The sequence below is a fragment of the Myotis lucifugus genome, unplaced genomic scaffold (genome assembly GCF_000147115.1).
Source record: "Myotis lucifugus unplaced genomic scaffold, Myoluc2.0 scaffold_141, whole genome shotgun sequence".
NCBI lineage: Eukaryota > Metazoa > Chordata > Mammalia > Chiroptera > Vespertilionidae > Myotis > Myotis lucifugus.
Window position 1 is genome coordinate 2,755,930 of NW_005871189.1, and position 27,446 is coordinate 2,783,375.

Below are 27,446 nucleotides of genomic sequence, written 5' to 3' on the forward strand. Positions count from 1 at the left end.
AGTTCTATTTTTATTTTTTTCTTTATTGATTAAGGTATTACACATGTGTCCTTATCCCCCCATTGCCCCCCCACCCCAACACTCAAGCCCTCACTGCCCTGGTGTCTGTGTCCATTGGTTAGGCTTATATGCCTACATACAAGTCCTTTGGTTGATCTCTCCCCCTTACCCCCACCCTCCCCTACCTTCCCTCTGAGGTTTGATGGTCTGATCAATGCTTCTCTGTCTCTGGATCTGTTTTTGATCATCAGTTTATGTTGTTCATTATATTCCACAAATGAGTGAGATCATGTGGTATTTATCTTTCTCTAAATGGCTTATTTCACTTAGCATAATGCTCTCCAGCTCCTTCCATGCTGTTGCAAATGGTAAGAATTCCTTCTTTTTTACAGCAGCGTAGTATTCCATTGTGTAGATGTACCACAGGTTTTTAGTCCACTCATCTGCTGATGGGCACTTAGGCTGTTTCCAAAGCTTAGCTATGGTGAATTGTGCTGCTATGAAACATAGGGGTGCATATATCCTTTCTGATTGGGTTTCTAGTTTCTTGGGGTATATTTCTAGAAGTGGGATCACTGGGGCAAATGGAAGTTCATTTTTAGTTTTTGAGGAAACTCTATACTGTTCTCCACAGGTGGCTGCACCAGTCTGTATTCCCACCAGCAGTGCACGAGGGTTCCTTTTTCTCCGCATCCTCGCCAGCACTTGTGGTTTGTTGATTTGTTGATGACAGCCATTCTGATAGGTGTGAGATGATACCGCATTGTCGTTTTGATTTGCATCTCTCGGATGATTAGTGACTTTGAGCATGTTTTCACATGTCTCTTGGCCTTCCTTATGTCCTCTTTCGAAAAGTATCTGTTTAGATCCATTGCCCATTTTTTTTTGATTGGGTTGTTTATCTTCCTTTTGTTAAATTGTATGAGTTCCCTGTAAATGTTGGAGATTAAACCCTTATAGTGATAACATTGGCAAATATGTTCTCCCATACAGTGGGCTTTCTTGTTGTTTTGTTGATGGTTTCTTTTGCTGTGCAGAAGCTTTTTATTTTGATGTAGTCCCATTTGTTTATTTTCTCTTTAGTTTCCAATGCCCTAGGAGCTGTGTTGGTGAAAATATTGCTTCGGCATATGTCTAAGATTTTGCTGCCTGTGGATTCCTCTAAGATTGTTATGGTTTCCTGTTTTACATTTAGGTCCTTTATCCATTTTGAGTTTATTTTTGTGTATGGTGTAAGTTGGTGATCTAGTTTCATTTTTTTGCATGTATCTGTCTGATTTTCCCAACACCATTTATTGAGAGACTATCTTGACTCCATTGTATGTTCTTGCCTCCTTTGTCAAATATTAATTGAACATATTGGTTTGGGTCAATTTCTGGGTTCTCTATTCTATTCTATTGGTCTATATTGTACCACAGCTTTTTTATTTACTTGTCTATTGATGGGCACTTGGATTGCTTCCATAGTTTGGCTATTATAAATAATTCATTAAGAAACATAAGGGTATATATTTGAATTAATGTTTTGGGTTTCTTCAGATAAATACCCAGAAGTGGAATTGCTGGATCATAAGGTAGTTCTACTTTTAACTTTTTTGAGGAACCTCCATACTGTTTTCCATGGTGGCTGCACTGATTTGCAATCCCACCAAATGTGCATAAGGGTTCTCTTTTCTCCACATTCTCTCCAGCACTTGTCATTTGTTGATTTATTGATGATAGCCATTCCCACAAGTGTGAGGTGATACCTCCTTGTGGTTTTAATTTGATCTCTGATGATTAGTGACCGTGAGCATCCTTTCATGTGTCTCTTGGCCATCTATATGTCTTTTTTAGAGAAATGTCTATTCAGGTCTTCTGCCCATTTTAAAATCTGATGCTAGCCGAACCGGTTTGGCTCAGTGGATAGAGCGTCGGCCTGCGGACTCAAGGGTCCCAGGTTCGATTCCGGTCAAGGGCATGTATCTTGGTTGCGGGCACATCCCCACTGGGGGGTGTGCAGGAGGCAGCTGATCGATCTCTCTCATCGATGTTTCTAACTCTCTATCCCTCTCCCTTCTTCTCTGTAAAAAATCAATAAAATATATTAAAAAAAATCTGATGCTAGTTTACTTGGTGTTAAGTTATATGTGTGAGATGTTTATATATTTTGGATATTAGCCCTTATTGGGTGTCTTATTGGCAAGTATCTTCTTCCATTCAGTAGGTTGTCTTCTTGTTTTGTCAGTGGTTTCCTTTTTTGTACAAACACTTTCTGTTTGATGTAGTCCCATTTGTTTATTTTTCTCTTTGTTTCCCTTGCCTGTTGAGACATATCTTTTGGTGTGTCTTTTGTGGATCTAATTGGGTGATGCTCTGGTGTGGTCTGAAACCAACCCCTGGGTATGTTGATTGTGGGGCCTCTGGGGACGGGTTCTGGTGCAGGCCAAGGCCAGCCATGCCTGTGCCCAGCCTGAAGCTGCCTGGTAGGAGCTACAGAGTGACCTGTGGTTGGTTGCTGCCTGTGCTAGGCTTGGAGGCACTGGGAGGGACCAGGCTTAGAGCATAGGCTGGCTGCCACTAGTGCTAGGCTTGGGGCCACTCAACAAGAGGCACAGGGCACACCAAGGCTGCCACTGATTTTGGGGGACCTTTGAGAGATTTAGGCAAGTTTGCCTGTGTGGGAAAGCCACTGGGAGAGGTTCAGACCTCCAAGCACTGCTGTCCCTGGGAGAGAACTGCCCTGACTCCCATCACTCCAGCCCTCGCTCTGAAGTTAGTCAATTTAGTTCCTCCCCATATGTCCCTGTTTTCAAGCTGCTACCCCTCAGTGGAGCTCAGAGGGAGGGAGTTTGTGGGCGAGCCTGTGTACAGATTAAAATCTGTAGTCCCTAGGTCTCCAGCAGCCTCTGTCTCAATCAGCCATAACCTCCCTGGTTTCCACAGCAGATATTATGGGGACTCCACTTCCTGGCACTGGTGCCCTGGGCTGGGACCCCTTGTTCCTCAGTGGGGACCTTTCAAGTTGAAACATCCCCCCTGTTTCCTAACCCCTACACTGATGCCTGTCCCATCTCTCAGGCCCTCCTACCAGTCTCCATGTGGCTGCTACTTTACATCCTTAGTTATAGGACTTCTGCTTAGCTAATCTTCAGGTGGTTGTCCTCTAATATAGTTGTGATTTTGACGTGGTTGTGGGAGGAGGTGAGCATGGTATTAGGTACTCTGTCACCTTGACTGGAAGTCCAGAGTCAGGACAGATTTGTCAGCAATGTTTGTTGAATGAATACATGATTGAATAAGTTTAGATTTTGTTTATGAAAAAAATGGGTTTTGGAATAAGAAAATAAATGCTATCTTAATGCCTGAAAAAACGCAGAGGGAATCAGAAAGTGGGGATCTCCACGCTGGGATGTCCTGTTGCACGTGTGTCCATCTTCGCCACTCTGTCCATCAGTCTTCCTGGACCCGTCTGCCTGTGCACTCCTATTTACTAGTGCCCTTGAGACTTTGCCTGCCTCTGCGAGTCTCTGTAATGTTAGGTGATCTTATTAAAATGTGATTTCTTTTTTCTTACATATAGGGATTTTAAATATTTTAAATCACATAATATAATTATATTACAAAAAATAAAATTTTATTTTACATGCTTATTTTCTTAAAAATATAAAAAACAGACAGTAGATAAAAAAATTACCTCAAATTTCACTATTCAAAGCTAACCATGGTACAAAATTAAATATATTCTCTTCCAGTACTCACAGTTACACGGTTATGCTCAAACTCTTTATATAATTTTTTCACAAACATCTTGTTTACTGGATGGATGCACAGTACACCTACTGCAAGGTTAGCTGCTCTGTTAATATTTGAAGGTGATGCTCACTACCTTCCCACCCATCCCCTTCACCCAAGCGAAGGTCCCGTTTTACTCTTCATTGTTTCCATTGCCACACGTCTTTTCTTTTTTCCTTCCCTCTTTTTCCACCTCTCTCTCTCTCTCTCTCTCTCTCTCTCATTCTCTCTTTCTTCCTCTCTCTCTCTCCTCTCTCTCTCTCTCTCTCTCTCTCTCTCATTCATGTAGTTAATATGGGAGCCCATGAGGGCATCACACCTGTGTCTGCCTGTGGCAGGCACTCCTATCTGTGTTTAAGGACAGAAATATGTCAGTTTGGAATATCCCAATTAACTGGACTTTCTGCTTTATTGAAAGTTAACATTTGTTTTTATTTTTTATTGAGGTAACATTGGATATTAACACATTGCAGACTAGTAGATTTATTGCTAGCTTTACCCAGTGGCCAGATAAGTTTCTATGAATGAGTACAAAAAATGTTTTACATAAATGTTAAAGGCATGCTTTAAAATGAAATACCAATTGCATTTTGAAGTTATTTATTACATGTTCTTACAAGCTAATATCTTTTTAAAGTATGCTACTTTGTCAGACTGTGTAATATGAAGCGAGAGTTCTTGTGATCGTCCGCAATGTGTTAACATTTTGTAAGCTCCAGGTGTATGTCTAGTTACCATACGTCACATATAATTTACCCATTTTACCCATTTCACCCTCCCGGCACCCACCTTGCCCTCTGGTAATCACCAATCTGTTGCCTATATCTATGAGTTTGGTGAGTGAAATTATACTTTTTTGGTCCTTTTCTGTCTGACTTACTTCACTTAGCTTAACACCCTCTTGTTACAAATGGCAGTATTTTGTCTTTTTTATTGTTGAGTGGTATTCCATTGTGCATATATGTAGATGTACATAAACATCGTCTGTCCATTCATTCGTCAGTGGACACTTAGGCTGCTTCCATGTTCTGGCCATTGTGACCAATGTGGTCAGGAACAGGGGCAGGTTAGCCCGTGGTGGTAGTGGGACAGCACAGGGTCGGCCTTCTGTCCGGGACTTTGAACTCTCCTCCAGCCAGGGAAGCTGTTGTCCCCTCTGTTCTTTCATCTGTGTCCTTGCACACGTCACCAGCCATACATCTTCACACTAGAAACCCGACAACAGATGCAATAGCAGTACATTTTCAATGGGGCCATAAGAATACATTTGCAAAAAAATACAAAGCTAACTAAGCTTCTGATGATTTCAGCTCAGCCGCACACGTCTCAAACGCAGCATATATCTCCTCCCTCAAACTTCATGTAGGTATAAAATGTTGGCTTTCCTGGGGAGTTATTCAACACAGAATTTTGGGGATTAATTTAGGGGCAGATCCCACAAGTGTCTGTTCAACCTAGGTGAACCCCAGCGAGCTCGCGGTTTGAGAGTGAGGGAGTCCGTTTTGTGGCTCTGGATGGCAAACATGTCAGGTGATTCTTTCTTACACATGGATGAAATGTGCCTCCCATGGAGTCTACAACAGGACCTGGGATAGGGAATGTTTTGAGGAGGCTAGAATATGAATAAGTAGGAAATTCTGGAACTCGGGGCTTTTTCTAATTCCTAATTCTTTGTAGTCAATCCATTCATCCTATCCCCCGGCCCCCATTTTTTAAATGTTTTCATTGATATTTAGAGAGAGAGGAAGGGAGAGGGGTAGAGACATAGAAACATCAATGAGAGAGGAACATCATCCATTGGCTGTCTCCTGCACGGCCCTACTGGGGATCTAGCCAGCAGCCCAGGCATGTGCCCTGACTGGAATCAAACCATGACCTCTTGGCTTCTGCATCGATGCTCAATCACTGAGCCATGCCACTGAGCCATCCTATCCCCTTTGATGTAATATTTACTTGATTTTTATGCTTTGGAGATTCTGATAAATTGCACATCTACCCAAGAGAAAGGTTAAGCCTACGGCAACTTGGAAAATGATTTCTTCCTGGAAACAGGAATGAAAAGCAATAGTGTCAATGTGACTAACACTAGGTTTGCATTTGCATTTCTATAGATACACAGTTACTAGCAATATCTCATCTAGAGGAGAAATTACAAAAATGATGTGAATATCCACTTCTTAAAACTTAGGACAATTTTTTTCTTTTTGTGGACAACTTACTTTCTACCTAAAAATAAATCTCTCTTTGACCTCCATTTAGCCTTAAAAAGAATATATTGGCTTCTTTATTATCTATTTTTTTTCCTCATGAAACTCATTCTTCAATGCCATTGGCATACAAATGTTTGACTGACCATGTTGCTGGATTCCTTGCTATGGTATTGAATAAAAACTTGGATTAAAAGGTCAACTTTAAAATATGCATTATTCACTGACTAAAAGCGATCCCAACAACTCTGCACCACTTCTCCCCACCCCATTATTCACGGAGGCTCCCCTGAATTTTAAGAAGTGCCAATAAAAGGGCAGAATGTGTAAACCTTGGGGACCTAGGAAATTTTTTTCCTGAATAGGGAATGAAAGGTAGAGTGAAAAGTATTTCTTAAATTAACAAAGTTGGCATAGTAGAGAGAGAATTGACGAACACTTAATATTTCCTAGAGCACAAAACAGTGAAACCTCTGTTATTCTAAGAAAGCCCTTGGTCTGTGTCCTTCATATATTTGGTTCCATAGCCAGTGTATTGAAAGTCACCCTATTTTTGAGATTATTTTTCAAATTTTATAGCCAATAATATTGGGGTTATCCAGCAGTTTGCAGTGGGGCTCAAGTGTAGGAATTTCTTTAAGGGACAGGTGAGCAGAATATCTTAATATTACATAGAAAGCTGCTTTATGCATTGTACAAATATGTGCTGAGCATGTGTGTTAATAAAAGTAATATGAAGACAAGTTTTTTGGAAAAGAGAGGTTTGTTTTCCAATAAAAACTAATTATTTTGTGGCGTTATTTATTATGAAGGGTACTGCACACGTTATTTATTATGAAGGGTATTTGAAGTAACAGGTAAAGAGGTTTACGTGGGTAATCCAGTTGGAGATAGCATATCTATTTATGGTTTTAGATTTCTCAGGCTAATTTCATGTGCATGTTAAAGGTTTCATTTGTGGAACAAGTAGATGTAAAACAAAGAAAATATCAGAATGGAATGCCATGGTTTCCAAGTGTTTAAAAATAGCATGTATTTTTGTCTGTAGTCTACGTCAACTCATGATGGCGAAGGTCATTCCTTGAACCCCCAAAGCTGGAAATAGCCCTAGCACAAGCTTTCCAACTCCGAAAAACGTCTGTGTAACCTATTTTCTATTTCCCCTGCAAGTGGGGCCAAACGTGCTCTTCCCATTGCTTCCAACCTTGACTCTTTTAGTCCATACTGACCTTCCAACCCTGCCAGTGCCTGCCACGCTGCCTCCACTTTTCCTTATCTGTCCCCTTCGAGCAGCTCCCAGTTCCTCAGCCTTTGCTCTTCTCTTCTTTGTGACTAGGGTGTGGCTAGCCGTGTTGAGACGTCTAAGACTATTAGACGTCTGTAAGCCCAGCCATGGGACCGTGCAGTGACTTTCTTTGTCAGATGTGCGTGAGCGAGCGGTAGAACCAGGACTCTCCAGTCGAGAATTACAGCCTTGTCTTTAGGACTGAGGGACCTGTTCAGGGGGAACTTTAGCATCTCTTCTCAAATCTTGCATTAGGAATCAAGCAAGGAAACAAGTAAGTTTTCAGGGACTAGGGTGTGATGCAGTGTATTCCGGGGCCTGGGCACACGTGGGAGGTTAGTGACTGCACCAGGTACAGTGGCACCACAGGAACCGCCGGCAGAGCCGCTGCAGACAGAGGATGCAGCAGATAGTGAGGGACACAACGTTCATGCTCCCCAGGGGTTTACATTCTTAGCAGAGAACTGATAATGTTAAGCAACTAAAACAAAATTAATTCTGCCATCCAGACTTGGCTCAGTTCCCACCGAATTTTATACCCATAATTTCCCATATTTATTGTCTGAGAATATAACTACCTACTAAACATTCACTAGTCTTTAAAAGAAATACATACTTACAATTTGATTTTTAATCTTTTATCAATTCCTTTTATTGTCAGTTAAAAATGCTTTTCAACACTTGGGCGAACACAGTATTATATGTCTTTGATTTCCGGGATCTCAGGGACGGCTGTGAGTCTATTAGAAATGTCTTATTTCTCAGCTGCGGGCGACCTTGGGGCCCTGCTCATGTTTTGCAGGGAAGGCATGTGTTTCTCTCTGGCCGTCGGGCACAAGTCCTTGGACCTGTTCGCCGCTCCATTACCTGTGAGGAAGGATGATGTGTTCACCTCTCCATCACCTGTGAGGAATGATGTTGCCGTGACCTCCTCCCCAGGGAGCTGCTGTATGGTCAGTGGTGACATCATGCACCAGCTCCGAGTCTCCAGGGGTGCCACGACAATGGAGAATCATTGATCCTGGCTGCCTGGAGGAGTGTTGTGAGAAGGGGCTCATCAGAAAAGAAAACTATGATTAATAAGTGAAATCTGCTGTGGGCAAGGAAGGGCTAACTTGTATGTTCAAGGAATTTTCCATTTCCTATATATTGACTCCCTGGGAATGGGGTCGCCTTGTGCTTTCAGTTTTGATCTCGCCCGGGCATAAGGATCATTTATTTTATTCTGAATAGGATGCCATAGATACAACATAATAAACTAGTGGCCCCCTTCCCCAGTGAGGTTAAACCAGGGGTGGGCAAACTTTTTGACTCAAGGGCCACAATGGGGCCGGAACAAAAGCATGGATGGAGTGTTTGTGTGAACTAATATAAATTCAAAGTAAACATCATTACATAAAAGGGTACGGTCTTTTTTTTTTTCTTTACGGTCTTTTTTTTTTTCTTTTTTAGTTTTATTCATTTCAAACAGGCCGGATCCGGCCCGCGGGCCATAGTTTGCCCACGGCTGCTAGCTTGTGACGGCCCAAGGCTGTCTCAGCCGCCTTGCCGAGTGATCCTCTGTATGTCCTGAAATGGCCCTAGTTCTCATCCAAGAGAAAACTGCTGTCTGCTTAGCAGAAGTTAAGGAATGCAGACATACAGAGCTGGTGGGCAAGAGTAGGGTTACGGTTGTTTGTATGGAAACTAATATAATAATTAAAAACTAACAATGAGAATAAACTGTTTCGTGAACTCACATCTGTAAACCTATGTTTGCCCACCCCTGTATTACTCTGCACGACCTACAGTGGGGCTGGGGTCCACTCCCAGTTCCTGACCACACAGATGCCTTATTCCACCTCAGACCACCTGCGGATTCCCAGCTGCTGGAAGAGAATAAGCTGTCACTAATCGGAGATTTAGGTAACTCAGGGCCATTCTGGGGAGACCATCTCTAGGTTTATAAAAGCTATAAATCTGACTTGTGTGAAGAAGACTGAAGCCAAAGGGGCCAAGGAACCCAGTGGTTTTCCCAGCAGGGCCCAGCGTCCAGTTTCTCTTGTGGCCGTAATCGGGAGGTCGGGACCCGAACTGAACAGGCGTTGGGGCAGAGGGGCAGCCGGAGAGGCCTGGCAGGTTCCCCAGTGACCGGAGATCTCATCTGCAGGCTCAGTGTTAGTGTAAAAGTAAGCAGTGGAGCTCTGGCCAGTGTGGCTCAGTTGGTTGGCATGTCATCCGTATGCCAAGAGGTGGTGGGTTTGATTCCTGGTCAGGGCACATTCCTAGGGTGCAGGTTCGATCCCTGGTTGGGGTGCATATGGAAGGCAACTGATTGATGTTTCTTTTTCTCTCTTTCCCATCCTCTCTAAAAATCAATGAACACATTCTCAGGTGAGGATTGAAAATCAACATCTTAAAATGATGTAGTCAGGTAGCAGAAAATGGCACTTAAGTAGATTTAGGAATGGAAGGGGTCAAATGCCTCATTCTTCAGGAATCTGGCAGGAATGGGGAGGGTGCCCTCTGCCTTCCATGAGGGGGCAGGGGGGGGGGAGTGGGCGCTGGTGCGACTGCGTCACAGCGGTTGGTGGTGTGGGGAAGTCTCAGTGCTGCCTCCATTAGTGCTAATACAGTAAACTGTATTCCTTTAGCTAAATGTCCACTTGACACTGGGAAGATTTTCAGATTAAATAGCACATGCATTCTTTTTGTGGTAAAATCTTAAAACAATGGACATATTTATTTTACATGCTGTGAACACATTCCTAGTAATGAATACAGAGCGGCTGAGCCCTGACTTGTGAGGTAAAGTGACAACAGGTGCTGAGAATGCCCCCACTTGACCCGGCACTCACTGCTTTCTAGTTTCCGTTGGTGCAGGTGTGGTGTGGAGTCTTGGGTAAGCTTTTCTGCTGGAGGTTCCGAGTTAAATGAGCTGAAGGAGCCGGTGCTGGCCCGCCTTCCCCGGCTGCTGTGCATTTGTCTGTGTGGTGAGGGGGAGCTGGGTGGTGTGTGGACAGGAGCTCTGGGCTCTGCGTTTGTGCTGAGAAGAATGGACGGACCTAGCCGTGGCTCCCCTGCAGCACTGGGTGTGAGCTCCGTGGGCCCTCCCTCGCTGGCCACGCTCTTCCTCCTCCAGCTTCCTCCACTTCCTCTACTCTGGCAGGGCCTTCTCTGTTCCTTTCCCTCCAGCTTAGAAAGCTCTTGAAAAGCAATCTACCTGTCCTTCCTTTCTCAGTCCTAGAGGGTACACAGGTCTCTGCCTAATCTTATCTTATAGGGGGGTCACAGGTAAACACCCGGCACAGGGGATCTGGAGAGGAACTCCCAGGGAGAGAGGTTAGAGAATGTATTAATAATAATTCTGGTTGTTCTCCGAAATCAGATGAGTGAAGTATTGCCCTTATTAATCATCCTTTGAGCAAATCTTTTTTAAAATGTAGAAACATTGAGGTGAGAGGTTGGTGATAATGAAGTAGTTGAGGAAGATTGTTTTCTTTAATACTGACCACACACGTGCACATTGAACATTTTTATTTGACATCTGGATTCCAGTCTCACACACGTTTGCACAGATGGTTAGGAGGGTCTCACGGTTACCTGTGCGCTGGTTCAGAGAGGCCCTCTCGTAGCACCAGGAGGAAAGAGCTGCTGGTCCCTTTCCCACGGCGGCAGCCCATTGGCAGGTTCTTCTACTTCCTGGTTTATATGGCCACACACGGTTTGGGAAATGGGACAGAAAGGGTAAGAGGCTAGAAGAGGGTCTAATCCTAAAAGCAACATGAATATGTTTCAGTGCCGGGATTAACGCTCTCACCCTGTGCAGGATCTGCCCAGTAACCGCCAGTCAGTGTTTGGGCCCTGAGTGTGGGAAGGGGCTCAGGACCCTCCGTCCAGTCCCTCCATTTCCAGGTGAGGAGAGGGCTCCGGGGAGTCAGGTGAATGGGGCACAGGAACGCAGGCTTTCAGACCCAGGCTCCTCAGTGCACGGAGCTCACTCATCCCACAGGCTGCCAGGCTCGTTTTCTGGTCATCGGGTAAGCGTGTTGCCTGCGAGCTCAGTCAGAGGTATGTCAGGAGTGATTCCACTTCTGGGCTTGCTGTGCACAGTGGTCTCAGTCCAGGTTGCAAGGCAATGAGGCAGCTTTGGGAGTCTCCCAGGGCTTTAGGAATTCATGCCATTTCTCCTTTCACCTAGAGCTTCCATAACTGCCTGCTTTCAAATTTAATAATTAGGTCAATGGTTCTTATTTTTAAGAGATCGTAATAAGGCTGAAGTAAAAGGGTGCAGTCCTAACATCTCAATCTGGTAAGAAACTTTCGTCTGCTACACAGGAATCTAACGCTAAAAGGCTCGGAAGCAGCCCTGGGTGTCAAGCCCTGGAGGGTGTGCAGCAGGAGGCCTGTGTGCTGATACCAAGGAGCCCACTGAGCCTTCTCAGCTTTGAATTAAAGTCATTTTCTAGGATAAATGGAATGATTAATAACAGAAGGACAATCAGTACTGAACTGTATGGTGGAATGATCCACATTAGTTTTTCAACCGAATGTAATAGAGCTTATTTATTTTCTTAAACATAATGATTTCTCCCCTCATTGTAAAACTGAGATCTGTCATTATGTTACCTGAATTTAACTAAACATTGACAGCTTTAAAACAAGTGGGCTTAGACTCCTGCAGACCAAGGGGAACTGTGCTTGTTGAGCAATGAGTTGTTGGCAGATGAGGTAAGTTGGAGGCAGAGCTACGAAGGCCAGTCCCTGGGTCAGTTTTTGATGGCCATGGTCCAGAGGAGTGGGTGGTCCGTTTCCACGGTCACAACACCAGATCCATCGTAGGTATTGGAGGTGCTGACCAGGGTTCCAAAGCTGAGCACGTGATTTGCTATAAGAAAACGAGAAGAAAATGTTCGGTGAAAGCCAACCTTTCTCCAGTGTGGAATGAATCTGTCAACAGTTACTGAAAAACAAGCGAGCACGTGCTTTGATAGAAGATACGTAAAATGTGGGTGGACGAAATACTAGTATACGACATGGGATTTTAAAACTGGAAGTTTTTCTAACTTGCTGTAACCTCTCTTGCTGGGGCTGGTGGCTGGTTATTGACCTTTCAGATACATGCCATTCTCATAGCAAAGTTCATTAACTTTTCTTTTTTTTTCCTTATCAACGGTAAAACCAAAACCCATTTCTGTAACGTGCTACTCCATTCCTTGCCTGGTGCAATTAGAATTTTTCTTGATGATTCAGAACATGTACACCAGTCATTAAACTCTATAGCAATCCTGTTTTAGCTTCAAGTAAGCATAGGATTTTGATCTTTTTTTCCCTCATAAATTAAGAAAAGGCCTTTTTTCTGTGAATGTAATAGGAGGAGCAAAGGTTAGAGGTGACTCCCAACGTGCAACCTTGAGTGAGCCACTGCTGCAAAGCAAGCACAGGAGGAGCTGTCCTGTACACCACTTAGTTATCCAGCTGAAGGCTTGAGAGGGGTTATAATAAGAACTTACGTATTCATAAATTACATAAATCTATATTTACACTTTCTAACACTGTGCTTGGAGTGAATGCTAGGCACAGAGTGGTGACCACACTTCTCTTTGCTTATATAAGAGCAGTTCACATTACCAAAAATGACTGTCTTATAAATATTATTATTTTTGGGTAAAATTCAGGGAAAAAATAAACAAGTGCTATGGGCCCATACTGTCAGAGTCAGGAAACCAGGAAGTTACACTGTAGTAATTCGATTGTAATGCCCACTTCCCACTAGAGGGAGCCTGTTATCTTTCTGAGGAAATATTTGGAAAGGCAATTTTAAAATTCAGCAATAGTCTTATATTACAGGATAATGTATAACTAGTATTCCTACATTCTTTGAGGAATATAATGAGTAGACTCCTGTCTGGACACATAGCAGATACTCTTCTAATCATACTCATTCCAAACCATCACTTTTCCTTCCCACTGCTCTAGATGCCTTATCTGATCGACCCAATTGCCTATAACCTGCCTGTTCCCCATCCCAAACATCCTGGCATTTGAGGCCCTTCCTTACCTGACCGCTTCCTCCTACTCGCCCTTTCTTTAATAGAACAGGAACGTCCTACTCCCATGAAAAGTTTCGATGTGCTCTCTCTCCTGGCACATATCTGATTTTTTCTATGCTTGCTGTATCCTTCAAGGCTAAAGTCAACTGTCACCTTCTAGCCTGTAGAGTACTCTTTGGTTCACTACCTACCACAAGTGGATAATAATTCCTTTTCTATTTATAAATTACTTGATCGATTCCCTAGAAGAGACTTTGAGTATTTAGATTCTTAGTCTAGGATCAGCAAAGTATAGGTGAGTCTGAAACATCTGTTTCCAGAAAAGCAAGAGAGAGCTAAAAAAAAAATCAGTAGAAATTGAGAAGATAGAGATAGAGAAGAATACTGAGAGTGATGCAAAATAATATATCAAACAATAAAAAGAATCCCTGAGGCAGGAACATCTCTTCTATAGAAGAATGCTACTACTAAGGAATGAGTGATGGAATTAGAGAATTAGAAAGGCACCATTTGCAGCTGCCAGTGTAATAACTGGTTCAGGCAGGATCATCTATCAATGATGCTAAAGCCACTGAGTGAAACGTTGTTGGGGAGTAAGATATTTACAGTCTCAAAGTATTCCATGTATTACTTCCAATTTAAAAAATGTAGCAGACAGAGCTCATATCACCAGTAAAAGAACAAACTGACATTATGTGCCTCCTGATGTGATGTGACATGAACACAAATACAACATCACTTGTGTAATAATTTTTGTCAAAATTGCTTACTCTGAATCTAATCAGGGGAAGCCATCAGACCAGCGCTGAATGGGGGGCACCTGGCAGGTTAGCTGGCCTGGGCTGTTCAAAGCTGTCAGTGTTAAGGTATGTGTGTGTGTGGGCTTTTCTGAGTTAAAAGACCCTAAACAGATAAGACAATTAAATATGATGTATGACTTTTAAAGATATTGTAGTGGATTTAAAAATGTTATAAACAGCATCACTGGAAAAAACCAAGGGACATGAATATAGGCAATACAATACTAATCTATCAGTGTTCTAGTTTTTGGAGTAGATAATGGCACTGTAGTTATATGGGAGAACATACTTGTTCTTGAGAAATACTTAACCCCCGAAATGCTTCAGGTTGTATCATCATGCCTTCAACATAGAGTCCCCAGCTTATGACGGTTTGACTTACAGTTTTTTTACTTTAAAATGGTGTGAGAGTAATATGCATTCACTGGAAACTCTATTTTGAACTCTAATCTTTTCCTGGGCCAGCAATATGCACTGTGATACTGCAGCAGCAATGAAATGATGCTGCCCAACTGTAGGCTAGCGTGTGTTCTGAGCACCTGTAAAGTGGGTGTGATGCTCAGTAGGTTAGGCATATCAAATGCATTTCTACTTATGATATTTTCAACCTAGGAGGGGTTTAAGCAGGATTGAAATGGTTTGGAAAGAAAAAACACACACAAAAGAAGAATTGCATAAGTAGAAAAATGTCAACAATTGATAAATTTGGGCAAAATATATATAGATTTTGCTGTTGGTTTGAACCTTTTCAACTTTAAAATTTAGGGGAAAATGTGGGGGAAAAGGCTAAGAACTTACGAAGGGAAGTACTTTACTCTTGTTCACCTTTATCTCCTTAAAAGCTGAAATAATGCCATTACAAGAATCAAATCAAGAAATGCCCATTGATTTGCAGTGCATTAAAATAAATCAAAATGAAAGAGAATGTGAGCCAAAGTTAGGAAGCAGCCGTCTAGGCTGTGATGTCTGCACTAGAGCTTCTAGGAAGAACCTAAGGGGGGCTGAGCCCACAGCGGGCCCACGGGAAGGAGCTGACTGACACTCACCAAGGACAACCTTCGCTGCACTTACTGATGCAGGAGGACCTGAAATTAACTGGAATTATGTACAGAACTTAGTGCCGGCTCATGATAAGAGCAGCCTTATTCACTGCTATGCTTGCCTCCGATAACAAGCCCTCAGCTGTGCTTGCTTTTGGACATTATCTCTCAAAACCCTGACTTGCTGAAGACTCCTCCAAGGCAAGTGCAGGCCACTTCTCTATCCTGACAGCCAATCTTTCTTGAATCCAAGTGGCTAAGGAAGGGCTATTATAATTCTAGTGAAAGTGGCTGCATTTATCTTTATCTCTCTCAGAAGTCACACTTCTTGTGCCCTTAGATCAAGGCTGGAAGTCATTAAAAGGCCTCGGATGCTCAATTCTTCCTTCTGTTTCCCATATAAATGGCTCATCCTCTGTCCAAAAACAATTAGACCGAGAACATGCTGCTGCTTGAAGGCATCAACACTATGTATGCCAGTTAGAAAATGTCTACTAAGATGAACACTTTCAAGTGTGTAGGCATTTCAAAATAAACCCAAAACAGTGGTATTGTTTTCTTTGCTGGAATGTGTTATGCCAGTGGTTGTCAAACTCATTAGTCAACAGAGCCAAATATCAACAGTACAACGATTGAAATTTCTTTTGAGAGCCAAATGTTTTAAACTTAAATTATATAGGTAGGTACATTGTTATTAACTTCATTAGGGTACTCCTAAGCTGGCCTTTGCTAAAAACGTCCTTAATCTGATTGAGGTACATTCACTGAGGTCGACCCCTTCCAACTCTCCCATCCACACTCGTCTTGTATACTTGTTTCGTCTATCTCCTTTCCGAAAACCGACTTCTGCGCATGGGCCACGAAGTTTCAATCGAACTGTATGTGCGTGCCCGCACGTGGTATTTTGTGGAAGAGCCACACTCAAGGGGCCAAAGAGCCACATGTGGCTCGTGAGCCGTGGTTTGCTGACCACTGTGTTATGCCATTAGCATGTCTATCCCCAGGCCCTAGGTTGCAGTTAAAGAGCCAATCAGAGCTTCTTTAGGGAAAATGTAAAAGCTTACTGGGTTTATGAAATAGAAAGGACAGTTCAAATCCACGTGTTTACTTACAGTAATTACTAGTGGTAAGAGGAATGATCTGTGTAAAACTGGCCAAAAATTTTCAGTGTAAAAAGTTAGATTTAAATGTGTGCAGAGTGGGATGCTAGTCTGTCCAAAGGCTGCTTCACTTCGGTCTAGTTACTGCCTTCACCTCCTGCGGCCCTGCCCCCAAACCATTCACAAGAGGGCGAGAATCAGAACTGCACATGGCCTAGAGCAGTGGTCAGCAAACTGCAGCTCGCAAGCCACATGCGGCTCTTTGGCCCCTTGAGTGTGGCTCTTCCACAAAATACCGACTTCTGTGCATGGGCCACAAAATTTCAATCACACTGTACGTGCATGCCCGCATGTGGTATTTTGTGGAAGAGCCACACTCAAGGGGCCGAAGAGCCGCATGTGGCTCGCAAGCCGCAGTTTGCCGACCACGGGCCTAGAGGACTGGCTCCCAGACCCAGGTTCTCCTCCCACTCTGTGGCCGACTGGCCATAGACCACTGGGCAAGTCACTATGTGCTGCCGGCTTCTGCCAACTCTCTACTGTAATATCCTTACCATTTTTGCCAAATGTTTCTCGGGTGACCTCAGCATCTATTTGAAAAATACCAATAATACCTGTCCCGTTATCTCCAATACACTGTTGTGGATATGAGTAATGTCTGTGAAGGGCTTTGACTTACCCATGAAAGTACTGAAAATTTGTTATTATCAAATGCTTTAAAGTGGCATTTGCTTGTATCCTTCAAATGTCGAGATTCTTCTAAGCACATCACCAAATGGCAATGGCACAGAAAAGTGAAGGAAGAAAAGAATACATGAGGTAGCACAATATGATTACTTAACATCAAACTCAAACCTGCGGGTGCCATCTATACAAAATACGCTGAGGAGACAAGCCATGCTCCTTTAAACTGTACCAGTCAAATCTGGTAACTCCAGACAGACAGACAGACAAATAAAAAAACACAGTTCTGTGGAAAAAAAGGCATCAACATGTGATAGGGGCTGTTCTGGAAGGCTGCACGTCGCATGCCTGAGAAAGAGGGAAGAGGTTAGAAGAATCAGACATGTGGGGTTGGGAAAAGTTGGTGACACCCGCCCTCCCCCCACCCCCCCGCCCCACCCCCGCAAAAAAAAACACACACTGCTTTAAAGGACATTACTAATTTGGGTAAGATTGGACTGAACCAGCATATTGAGGCCTCATGCATAAGCTGACTTGTTGTAAAACAAGGACTTACTTACTAGATGTACCGGTTAATAATGGCGGATTTTGTAATCAAAGAAAACATGATAATTTCAAGAGAAACATCAAAAGTGCTTTATTCAAAGTAAATGTCCATCGCTAGCTACACATTTTCCCCATCTTTCAGGTAATTTGTGGAACTGTCCCAATAGAACTTTTCTTGTTTTGAGGCAAACCATTCAGAGACCCAATTTTCCACTTCTTCCTATGTTTTGAAGTGCTGCTCAGAAAGTGCATGTGCCATCGATCGGAACAAGTGGTAATCTGAAGGAGCAAGGTCTGGTGAATATGGCGGGTAGGTTAATACTTCCCAGGCAAGATCTTTTAACATGTCTTTAACTGGTTTTGAAGTGTGTGATGGTGCGTCATCATGAAGCAAAATTACTTTTCTGTGTCTTCTGGCACATTCTGGTCGTTTCACGATCAAAGCGTGTTTCAAATTGATTATTTGTTGTTGGTAGCGATCAATATTAACAGTTTCATTTGGTTTTAGAAGCTCATAATACACCACACCTTCCTGATCCCACCAAACGCAGAGCATTGTCTTCTTTCCGAAGCGATTTGGCCTTGCAGTCGATGTTGATGGTTGACCTGGATCAACCCATGATTTTGTGCGTTTGGGATTCTCAAAATAAATCCACTTTTCATCGCCAGTCACAATTTGATGCAAAAAAGACTTTCTTTTGTGCCGTTGAGGCAACATTTTACTGATGACTTTTCAGTTTTCCATTTGTCTTTCGTTTAGTTGATGTGGCACCCATTTTCCTTCCTTTAAAATCTTTCTCATTGCTTGTAAACAATCAGAAATTGTTTGCTGAGAAATGTTTAATCTTTCTGCAAGTTGTTTTTGAGTTTGACACGCATCTTCATCCAATAATGCTTGCACTTCCAAACTTTTTTGGTTGACCTGGACGTTCTTTGTCTTTCATATTGAAATCATCACTTTTAAAGCATTTAAACCAGCATTCACAAGTATCTTGAGATGAAGCATGTTTACCATAAGCTTCCTGAAGTATACGATAACTTTCAGCAGCACTTTTCTTCAAAATAATGAATTGAAACTTCCCGCAAGTGCTCTTTTTTGGAACGAAATTTGACATTTTAAGTGTAAAAATATGTATGATGTTAACACCTTCAGTAAATTTGACATATGAAGTTTTGAAGCTTGCTGTCAATACAAAATAGTATACATATCAAATTGCATATATATCAACATATGTGTAACTCCATCTATTGAATAAAATCCGCATTACTAACTGGTACATCTAGAATGCATGTCAACCTTCTCTTTGGCGGTACAGGTAGGGTTAACTGGCTATAGCATGTGATGGCAGGATCTGGATTACAGCTGTCACCTGGAGTAGAGAGGGAGGTGGTGGAGACATCAGAGAGGACAAGGCCAGGGGGAGAGATGCAAATGAAGCCAGATGACTGTACAAGGGGATGAAGGCCTGGGGAATCCCCTTCACAATCCACAGACAAGTTTCTTGCAGTTTATAGTCCGGAGCTAGTATTATGTAATATGTGCTACGAAAGTTTGAAGGCAATAATTAAAGATGACCACAGCATGGAGACAAACTGCCTAATCCAGACATGAAGAGAAAACCCACCATTCGGTCTGTATGCATGGACCACAACTGGGAAAACATGCTTATGCACAGATACTGAAATTTTCTTACAACCTATTTAAACAATAAATTATAAACAAAAAGTAGAAGGGCATGGATCTTCACAGAACCCGTGTGAAGAAGGATGGAAGAGCTCGGCCGCTTTGGAGTAATGTTCCAAGACTGAGCACAAGGTGTCATATGGCTACAATGAGGGGTTTTTCAAAAATACATATATTATCATATACATTGATGCACACCCCACAAAGTCTTCCTATTTCTGTCACCCAGGAAGAATGAGAAGGACTGCTGCCTATACTGACAAACCTCAAGAGTGAGTTTAGGTACCATGAGAAGTTGAATGTCCAAGTCAGGGCTGGGAAGATCCTGTCAGATCACTCAGAGGGTCTAAGTCTTTTGAGTTTAAAAAGCTCTGGAAGTTCTGAAATATTTGCCTGTAAGTCCCTCAGATTCTGGCTCAATCTCGATAAATTCAGCCAGAGCCCTGCTGCTTGGGGGGGGATCCCTTGCTGATGAAATGCCCTCTTCTCCATGAGGCACCCTCCCATGCTTGACCCTCCCAGGGACACGGGCAGGACTTGATTTCAGTTCCTTTACAATAGATGATCTTTCTGACACCTCAGCCTGGAACATAGTGAGACCCTGACAGTGAAATCCCAGTGGTCACAGTGGCTTCTCACTGTCCTGTTGAAAGTATTTATAGAATAGAAGTAAGAGATGACCTTTACCATTAGACAGAATTTCATTAGTGAGAGTCTGAACACTGTCTCTTAGGAAAAACAGCATTTAAGTCAGATGTTTTACTATTAACAGATATGATTTGTTGTATTGAAGGTAATAAAACAGTACTTTAGGCTTTGTCCATAAACCTATAAATTTTTATGTTTGCTCTAAATGTATTTCATCACAACTTTCATTTTTTAGTTCCCCCTACTGATATACAGTGATAATATTTCATATTAGAAATAGCTGGCATCTTATATTAATAGTCTAATGAGTCTGAAAATATTTGCCATTCTTAAAAGCAAGCTACTTTAATTCACAACTGACGTATTTCCCCTACTCTAGTTATAATAACCAATCCATTTTCAATAGTCATGCCATGGTTTCCTGGTAACAGCCTGAACCTCTCTTTTCTTGATGAACTTTCTTTGTATAACTATTTGCTTGCAAAGTAGATATTCTATCCCGGCCTTACATTTATAACTTTCTACTTAGCAGTTACTCTATTACTGTGGAGTGGTGGCACACATGTCCTATCCTGTATGTTAACTGTTCAAATGTCTTTTTCTCCCAATCAGGTATGTGACGTGATCTGACTCATTTTTTGCATAGGATTGCTAATCTGAAAGGAACTTTATTATCTAGTTGGGTGGTCTGACACAGATAAAAGTGAACTGTGCCTACTTGAAGCATCTAGGGTACCAGGCTCAGGGCTCTGTCCACTCCCAAACTAAGCTGACCTTAGGGACTCAGTAGGCCTTCAGGGCTTTAGAAAATGTAGTCCAAGAGCCACTGGTCTAACACCCAACCCCTTTACTTCAAGGCTGGGAAAACATTTCAAGGTATCATTGAGCTAAGGATGCACAGCACCAGGGCCGAGTCTCTGACTCACAGAATTAAACTGCCACTTCACCTTCTGGTGGGCTCCCCAGAATCACGTTCAGATTGGAGCAAAGTTAAATGACTCGAGCTACATAGTACTATTTGAGCTGGTTCAAATGTGGCTATGCTACCCAGGTTTTTCTAAAGCTTAGTCACATAACAGAAGAAAGCATCTGGCCAATGCTGTGGGCTCAGACAGCAGAAAAGCTGATACAGAGGATTGTGCCCCTGGTCCTTGAGTATGTAAGCAACAGAGCGTGGACACAGATACGAAGCACTCTGTACTACATTCCACTCAGAAAATGCACAACATAATTCCATTAACCGGACACTATCTGTAGGAGATTTGCTGTCACTGCTTTCACTATTTAATTATGGAGTATTAACAGTCTAGACAGGCAAGGGAAAATGATTCAACAGGACTGGCTGCTAGACACGGTTCAATACTTGGCTTTTAGTAAAAACGGTTTGCTATATTTGTAGAAAATATAAAAAGGTGAAATTCAGCTAATCTGTGTTCACTTTTACTATGGGAAGATTATTTCTTGGTATAGAAAATTTAAATTACAGAGCTTTTATTTGTAATTCTAGGGAAACTGATCTACATTGTTACAGAAGGTGAAAAATAAATTGAATGGCTGCATTTGCAATTATCTGAATGAAAATTAACGTTTTTTAAAATATCTACATCAATTATACACAAATTAGGTGATTACAAAATTTTTATGTAGAAAAAATATTTACTTTGAAGTATTTGGAGGGAGGGATGGAGAATGGCAATTTTGTTGAAAAAAATAATTCCTTCAAAACTGAATTATATGATTTGTACAAGTGAAAGTTATATCAAAGCTGCAGGTTAAGAAGTCATATTTACCTGGCATGATACAAATTTACAACTATAATCTGTTTGGTAAAACTAGTTTTTAAAAATCTGCTAAATCATAAATATGTACATATATAAATAGCTTATGAGTATGTTTTCTATAATAGTAATTAAGAAATAATTCCATATATTTCCTGCAAGTATCCAGGCTGTCAGAGTGAAAGATCTGTGGCCTCCGGTTCCTCTGATGTCATGTGGCACCTGGCTGGTGGTGGACTGAGGGGGAGGCAGCTCTGATTGGGCCCTCATGGTGCCTTGTTGACAAGCAGGGTCTAAGTTACTTGTTTTGATCCAATCAGTAGTGGACGGAGCCCCCTAACCCTCCCTCCTGATGGTTACAACTGCCACTTCTCACTTTTCTACTCTTTAAGGCATTTTTTCAATAAGTAATCTGGGAGCAGCAAATCCCTCTCCCCTATTCTTCCTAGAACATCTCTATCACCTGGAAAGGTGAGCACTGGCTCTGGGCTCCTTTGGGCCTCACTGAACATTCACCGCTGCTGTCCTCTGAGTGCTGGTAGATCCCTGGCTGCAGAGATGGTGAACACAGTTGTGTGGTCTCTTTTACCTACACTCAAGAGTAGGGCTTTCCAAGGGGTGATTACAGACTGGCGTCTACTTGGGCACCTAGACCATCTGATGGATCTGGATGAACAGCTGTCTCTGATCTCGGCCTTGGGGCAGCGGCCATGAGCCTGTGTGCCTCATTCTGTCAGTGCTAGTGTCCTGCTCTGCTCTCGCTGATGGACATGCAGTGATAACTGTCTCCTCTCGTCAGAATCAAAGGGGCAGTTCCCACAGTATACGCCGCAGGGCTGGTGCCTGGTGCCAGGCTGTCGCAGGCATTCATCTGACTGCTGGCATCTCTGTCCTGGCCCTCATTGCACAGAAGCCTTATCCTTTCAATGGAATCCGGAGATGCAGACACCTTTTCCAGGCCCTGCATCCTGTCAAGGGAGGGGGAGGGGCAGAACCCATCTCAGCATCTTCCTTTCCTTCTCCATTGAGAGACGTGTAGAATTCTACCTGGGAACAGGCTTGCACTTCCCACAGGTCTAGGCATGATTTGGGCATCTGGTCACACCCCTGCCTGTGACTTGTGCCCTGGGGTACCTTTTCCCTGGCACATTCTGGGCATTTTGCCTGAGAGAGTGAGTGACCTCCTTTTACTCAGGATTTAAATGTGGGTCACATTCTAAATAATTGTCATTCTGATGACTAAATCTGCCATTTTAGTAGGTCTGTTTCTCCCCATGTGGCCTTAATATTCTAAAATTTTAAATAAAAAAGGAATATATCACCTTCCTTTCTTCTGCCCATTTTTTGATCAGACTTTTTTGTTATTGAGTTGTATAGGTTCCTTATCTTTTGGATACCAACCCCTTATCAAAAGGCATATAAATACTGCAACATTGTATACCTGAAACTACCATAATATTGTATGCCAGCTATACTTTAAACAGAAAAATTTTAATTAAAAAATAAATGGAATAGATTTTAAAAATTTGCCATAATTGCAAAGCAGTTTCTAAAACGATAGGTAGTCCTATATGGCTTTCTTTTTTTTTTTGGGTAAGAGATGCATTTCATTCAGTAAATGTTTCTAAAAAAAATAAAGCAGGATCAGGGGGCTAGGGAATGCCAGGCAGTCAGAGAAGGACTCAGCACTAAAACTGCCTTAGAGCAGGGGTCTGCAGAAGTTGTGGAGCAAGCACGCAGACATCTAGGCACGGGTGTAGGCAACCAGGGTTTAGAATATACCAGGCACAGAAAAGCAACCAAATGAAGTAGACTGAGTAAGGGAAACAATTGTAGGAGATGATATCAAAGTCAGATCATAGGGGACCTTATGGGCCAAGATTAAGGACTTAGGTGTTTACTTAAGAAGGAAAGAGTGACTTTATATGACTTACATTTAGGAGATTCACTCAAGCTCTGTGAGGAGACTAGACTGGGTGGGGAGCTATGGCAGAAGCAGGAAGATGACTCAGTAAGAAATGATAAGGGCATGGACCAGAGTGAGCAGTGGATAGAATGAGACATCCGGTGAGGTAACTACATGGCTCTCAGAATGTGCAATGAAGAATGGTGGTGTGTTTAAGGATTAGTGTAGTTTATGTAAATGATTTTATGACATGGAAAAAAACTGTAAGATCAAAGTGAGAAACTATCTTTACTTCTCTTGGAAAAAATGGATAATATATTAATCATATTGAACCTTATTTGATACCTAACAGGCTCAGAGATGTAAGCTCGTGACCCTCTCGTCAGACATCAAAGTCAGATCATAGGGGACCAGTACACTCTGCAGGCAAACATTATGTTTTTAACAGAGCAGCTGACTGCATGGAGTTCAACCTTCAGATGCAATGCTTGTGAAAAATTGCAAAAGACACACTCTGGTATGTGATATATGTTACTGGTTTCTAAAATGCTAAGATAAAATTATCTACTTTCTGTTTTGATTAAGCCCAAACCTGACTTACTGGGGATTTCAGAACAGTTGCAAGGCCATGAAAAGGAAATGCGAAGGTAGCAGATAGTCTAGGTTCCTCCCATATAGCTAATTATGCTGTTTAGGATGTAAGAGACAGTGTAATCACAACAGGAAAGAAAAAAATACGCCTGAAAGACCTCTTTTTTAAAGACTACAGTAAATTTCTCCTGGGTCCATTTAATTGCCATGTTAGGATTTCAGAAATCTCTGTCCCTTTGAATACACTTGAATGTTTAAAAACATTCTGTAGAAATTATGAAAAGTGCCAAAGTACTGCAATCTACAAAGACATTCATGTGCTTTATTTTGTACAAGACTAATTATTAGGGGTAGAGTGGGAAGTGTGTAGTTTGAAAAAACTATTCTTAAATTTTAATTCTGTAAATCTTTTTCTGTGAGAATTCAGACATTCAGGGTATTCTTTTTATGTTTATTAAAAATAGTTATGAGTTAACACGTTAAGCGCATGTCAGTCACCAGTGACTGACACTACACTTTCCGTTTGGACCTCATCAGTCTCCGGCCGCTAGCATATCGGTGAAATCGGATATCGCAGGCTAAACGGAAAGGAAGACAAAACAGGCTTGGCACTCAACGTGTTAAAAAAGGTAGGGAACCCTGGAATAAGCAGGCAAGAATGTTGGAAGGTGCAATCCCAATTTGTTTTTCATAGACTTGCTATGTTCTCTAGCTCGAGTCTGACATTATAGTACAGCTCGGCAGGGCTCGCAGCTGGAATTCAGGGCTCAGTGTGTGTGCACATTTAGGGCCTTGGTGTTATGGACAAAGAACTTTATGAAAATGAAGGGAGGAAGGCTATTTTATGATTATGCTTAGAGCTTGTCTCAACTAGTAGAATATAGTCTGCCAATCCAAGAAACTCCAATGAAAAAAGTCCCTAAAAGTGCCTCCCTAATTGTTTACATTATACAAAAATAAGAATATTAAAATTATTATTTTTCTACAGTTTGCTTCCTACTCTGGATCACATAAGCCCACGAGAGACCAGGTTTGTTTTGCTTTCCGTTATACCTGTATACTTAGCATAGTGCCAAGTACACAGTGGACTCGCTATAAATATTTATTGAGTGAATAAATGAATATCTAAATAAAGCAACCAGCATACAGACTGAGAATGATTTTGGTGCTCATGAAAAAAATACAGACCTGAAAGTGGTGTCTTCTCTACAAACACCCACCCAGGCTGTATCTAGGTGACCGATAACCCATCCAGAAAGCCAAGACACAACCAAACCCACTCCTCCTTTGTGTTGATTCTCCCTGAGCCCTCAAATCAAGGGTCTTTCACTGACTTCAAAAGAGAACCCTTTCATAGAATTCAGCATTTCCTTAACTAGTTTTCCTGATTGAACCACACCAACCCCTTCTCCAGAACCTACTGCCTCTAGGCCACCTGACACAGGTGTGTCCACAAGCACCAGGGGGAAGGAAGCACTGTCCCCAGTGGCTAGATCCTTGCTTCCCATTTGGTCCCTCGCATCTGTTTCCTTACCACTGAGATCATTAGCAACTTCCATTACCTTCCTTTGATCTGTAAAGTACTTGTCCAGGATGGAACTTTAAGGAACGTTCTTGTGTTTCTGATAAACTAAGTGTTTTGTTAAGCTTTTCTTTTTCTTTTTATTTTATTGTTTAAAGTATTACAAATAGTTAAGCTTTTCATGTTAGCATAGCACCAATGGAGAATTCCTGCCTCTTCCCATCTGGTTTCAAGGTGTTTCTCTCCCTGGATGTAAACAGCACTTTCTCTGTGGCTCAGTGGTTTTACTACTGGAGGAAACATCCCAGTAAAGTTTCCCATTAGGCAGTTAGGAGAAGAGACATTGCTTATGTGAAGGGAGGCAAGGTTTACTATATAATCAATCAACAGTAATATACCCTTATTTCTCTTATCAGGGAAAATGTCTCTCAAATACCTTACAGGAACCAGGGAATATCTTCTGGAATAGTAACAATAATTCTAAAAGTTTGCCTACTACAATAGACCATTAATCATAACATTTACCATGCCTATGGTTATACACTTATATGTTTAAATTCTCCTTAAACTCTCTTAAGCCTAAACAGCCAGTATAAATAATACATAGTCATAAGAGCTTTGTGCAGTAATTAGTGGAAAGTTTGGGTCACTGCTCTGCTTTATTTGATTCCATATTTGAAAAGGAAATTGGCAACATGCCTGATATATGGCCAGTAAGAACAGTGGGGCGGAAGTCCAATCTCTGGTTGTGAAAGGTGTCAGTTTGTGCTCAGTGACCTGTTAAGTCTCTCTGTCCTTTAGGCCACTGGTCTCAGAGATCTGGCCTGACACTCCACTTCCACACCTTGGGTTTACCAAAAACATTGTCCCTATGGTACAGCTTAAACTTCAATTTTAATTTCTGAAATATATTCCTACAACTTTCCTTACCTCCATTCCATTACTATATTTCCTGGGTCTCTCATCTCTCAGGTTCTATATTCTTTTAACTAAAGTAATAATACTGCCTCAGCATCTTGCCAACATTCACTCCAATGTCTGTAATTCCATCCACCCACCACCTCCCTTCCTCTGGTCACCATACAAAGTAAACATCTCTGTCTGGACACTCTGGATCTTGTTGGCCCTGACCTCTCACAGTTTCGCCACCATTCTCTCCTGTTTCTTCCCATCTCGTTATTTCAGTGAACACTCAGATCTGTCCAAGGCTCTGTCATCTTGAACTCATCCATCCCCTGCCCCACTCTGAGCTCCTTTCAGCTATCAATCCGTCTCTCTTCCCCATTTAGAGCCCAAACGTTGGAGTTATCTACTCTTCCATTTCCATTCACTCCACAACCAGCTGCCATGGAGGTTCCACCCATTACTCCCCTGAGACTATCCCGGGATCACCAATGACTTTGTTTGTACTCTCAGTGCCTACTTTGTGATGGGTATGTGGTAGAAACTGCCTTTTCTTGTTTTCTTAACTTGAGAAATAGTTCTGCATTGTTGAGCTACACATGGCTATAGCTTTACTTGAATGAACTCTTACAATCCTCCCAGCAACTGGATGAAGTAGGTATTGCTGTGATTCCTAGTTTGGAAATTAGAGCTCACCCACAGAGGTTACATCTCCCCATGCAAAACACACACCTGTCCTTCCTCCCCAAGACTCAGCCTGCCTTCTCTGGCTGAAATAATCACAGCAGCAGGCAGGAAAACACCCCAGAAAACCCTTGGCAGACTTCTTAGCACATGAACACGAGCTCAGTACATGTTGAGTGTTATTTTCCTGCCTCCTAAAACCATGCCTTGCACATGGAACGTACTCAAAGTCCTCACTAATTCAATACGCCCAGTGAGGTCA

General features: G+C 42.2%; 1 protein-coding gene across 3 annotated transcripts in view; it reads right to left on the bottom strand.

Annotated features, from left to right (window-relative positions):
* Positions 1-27,446, bottom strand: part of TPK1 (thiamin pyrophosphokinase 1) — a 276,645-nt gene that overhangs the window by 18,265 nt on the left and 230,934 nt on the right. Inside the window, exon 8 of one of the 3 annotated variants that reach the window (XM_006094776.3) lies at positions 9,954-12,133. The exons of 1 other annotated variant lie outside the window; for it this stretch is intronic. In XM_006094776.3, coding sequence (XP_006094838.2) covers positions 12,015-12,133 — 119 coding nt within the window. In that variant the 3' untranslated portion in view covers positions 9,954-12,014. Of the gene's footprint in view, positions 1-9,953; positions 12,134-27,446 lie in introns of those variants that run through there. One more of the 3 variants, XM_023758886.1, reaches the window with a different exon arrangement.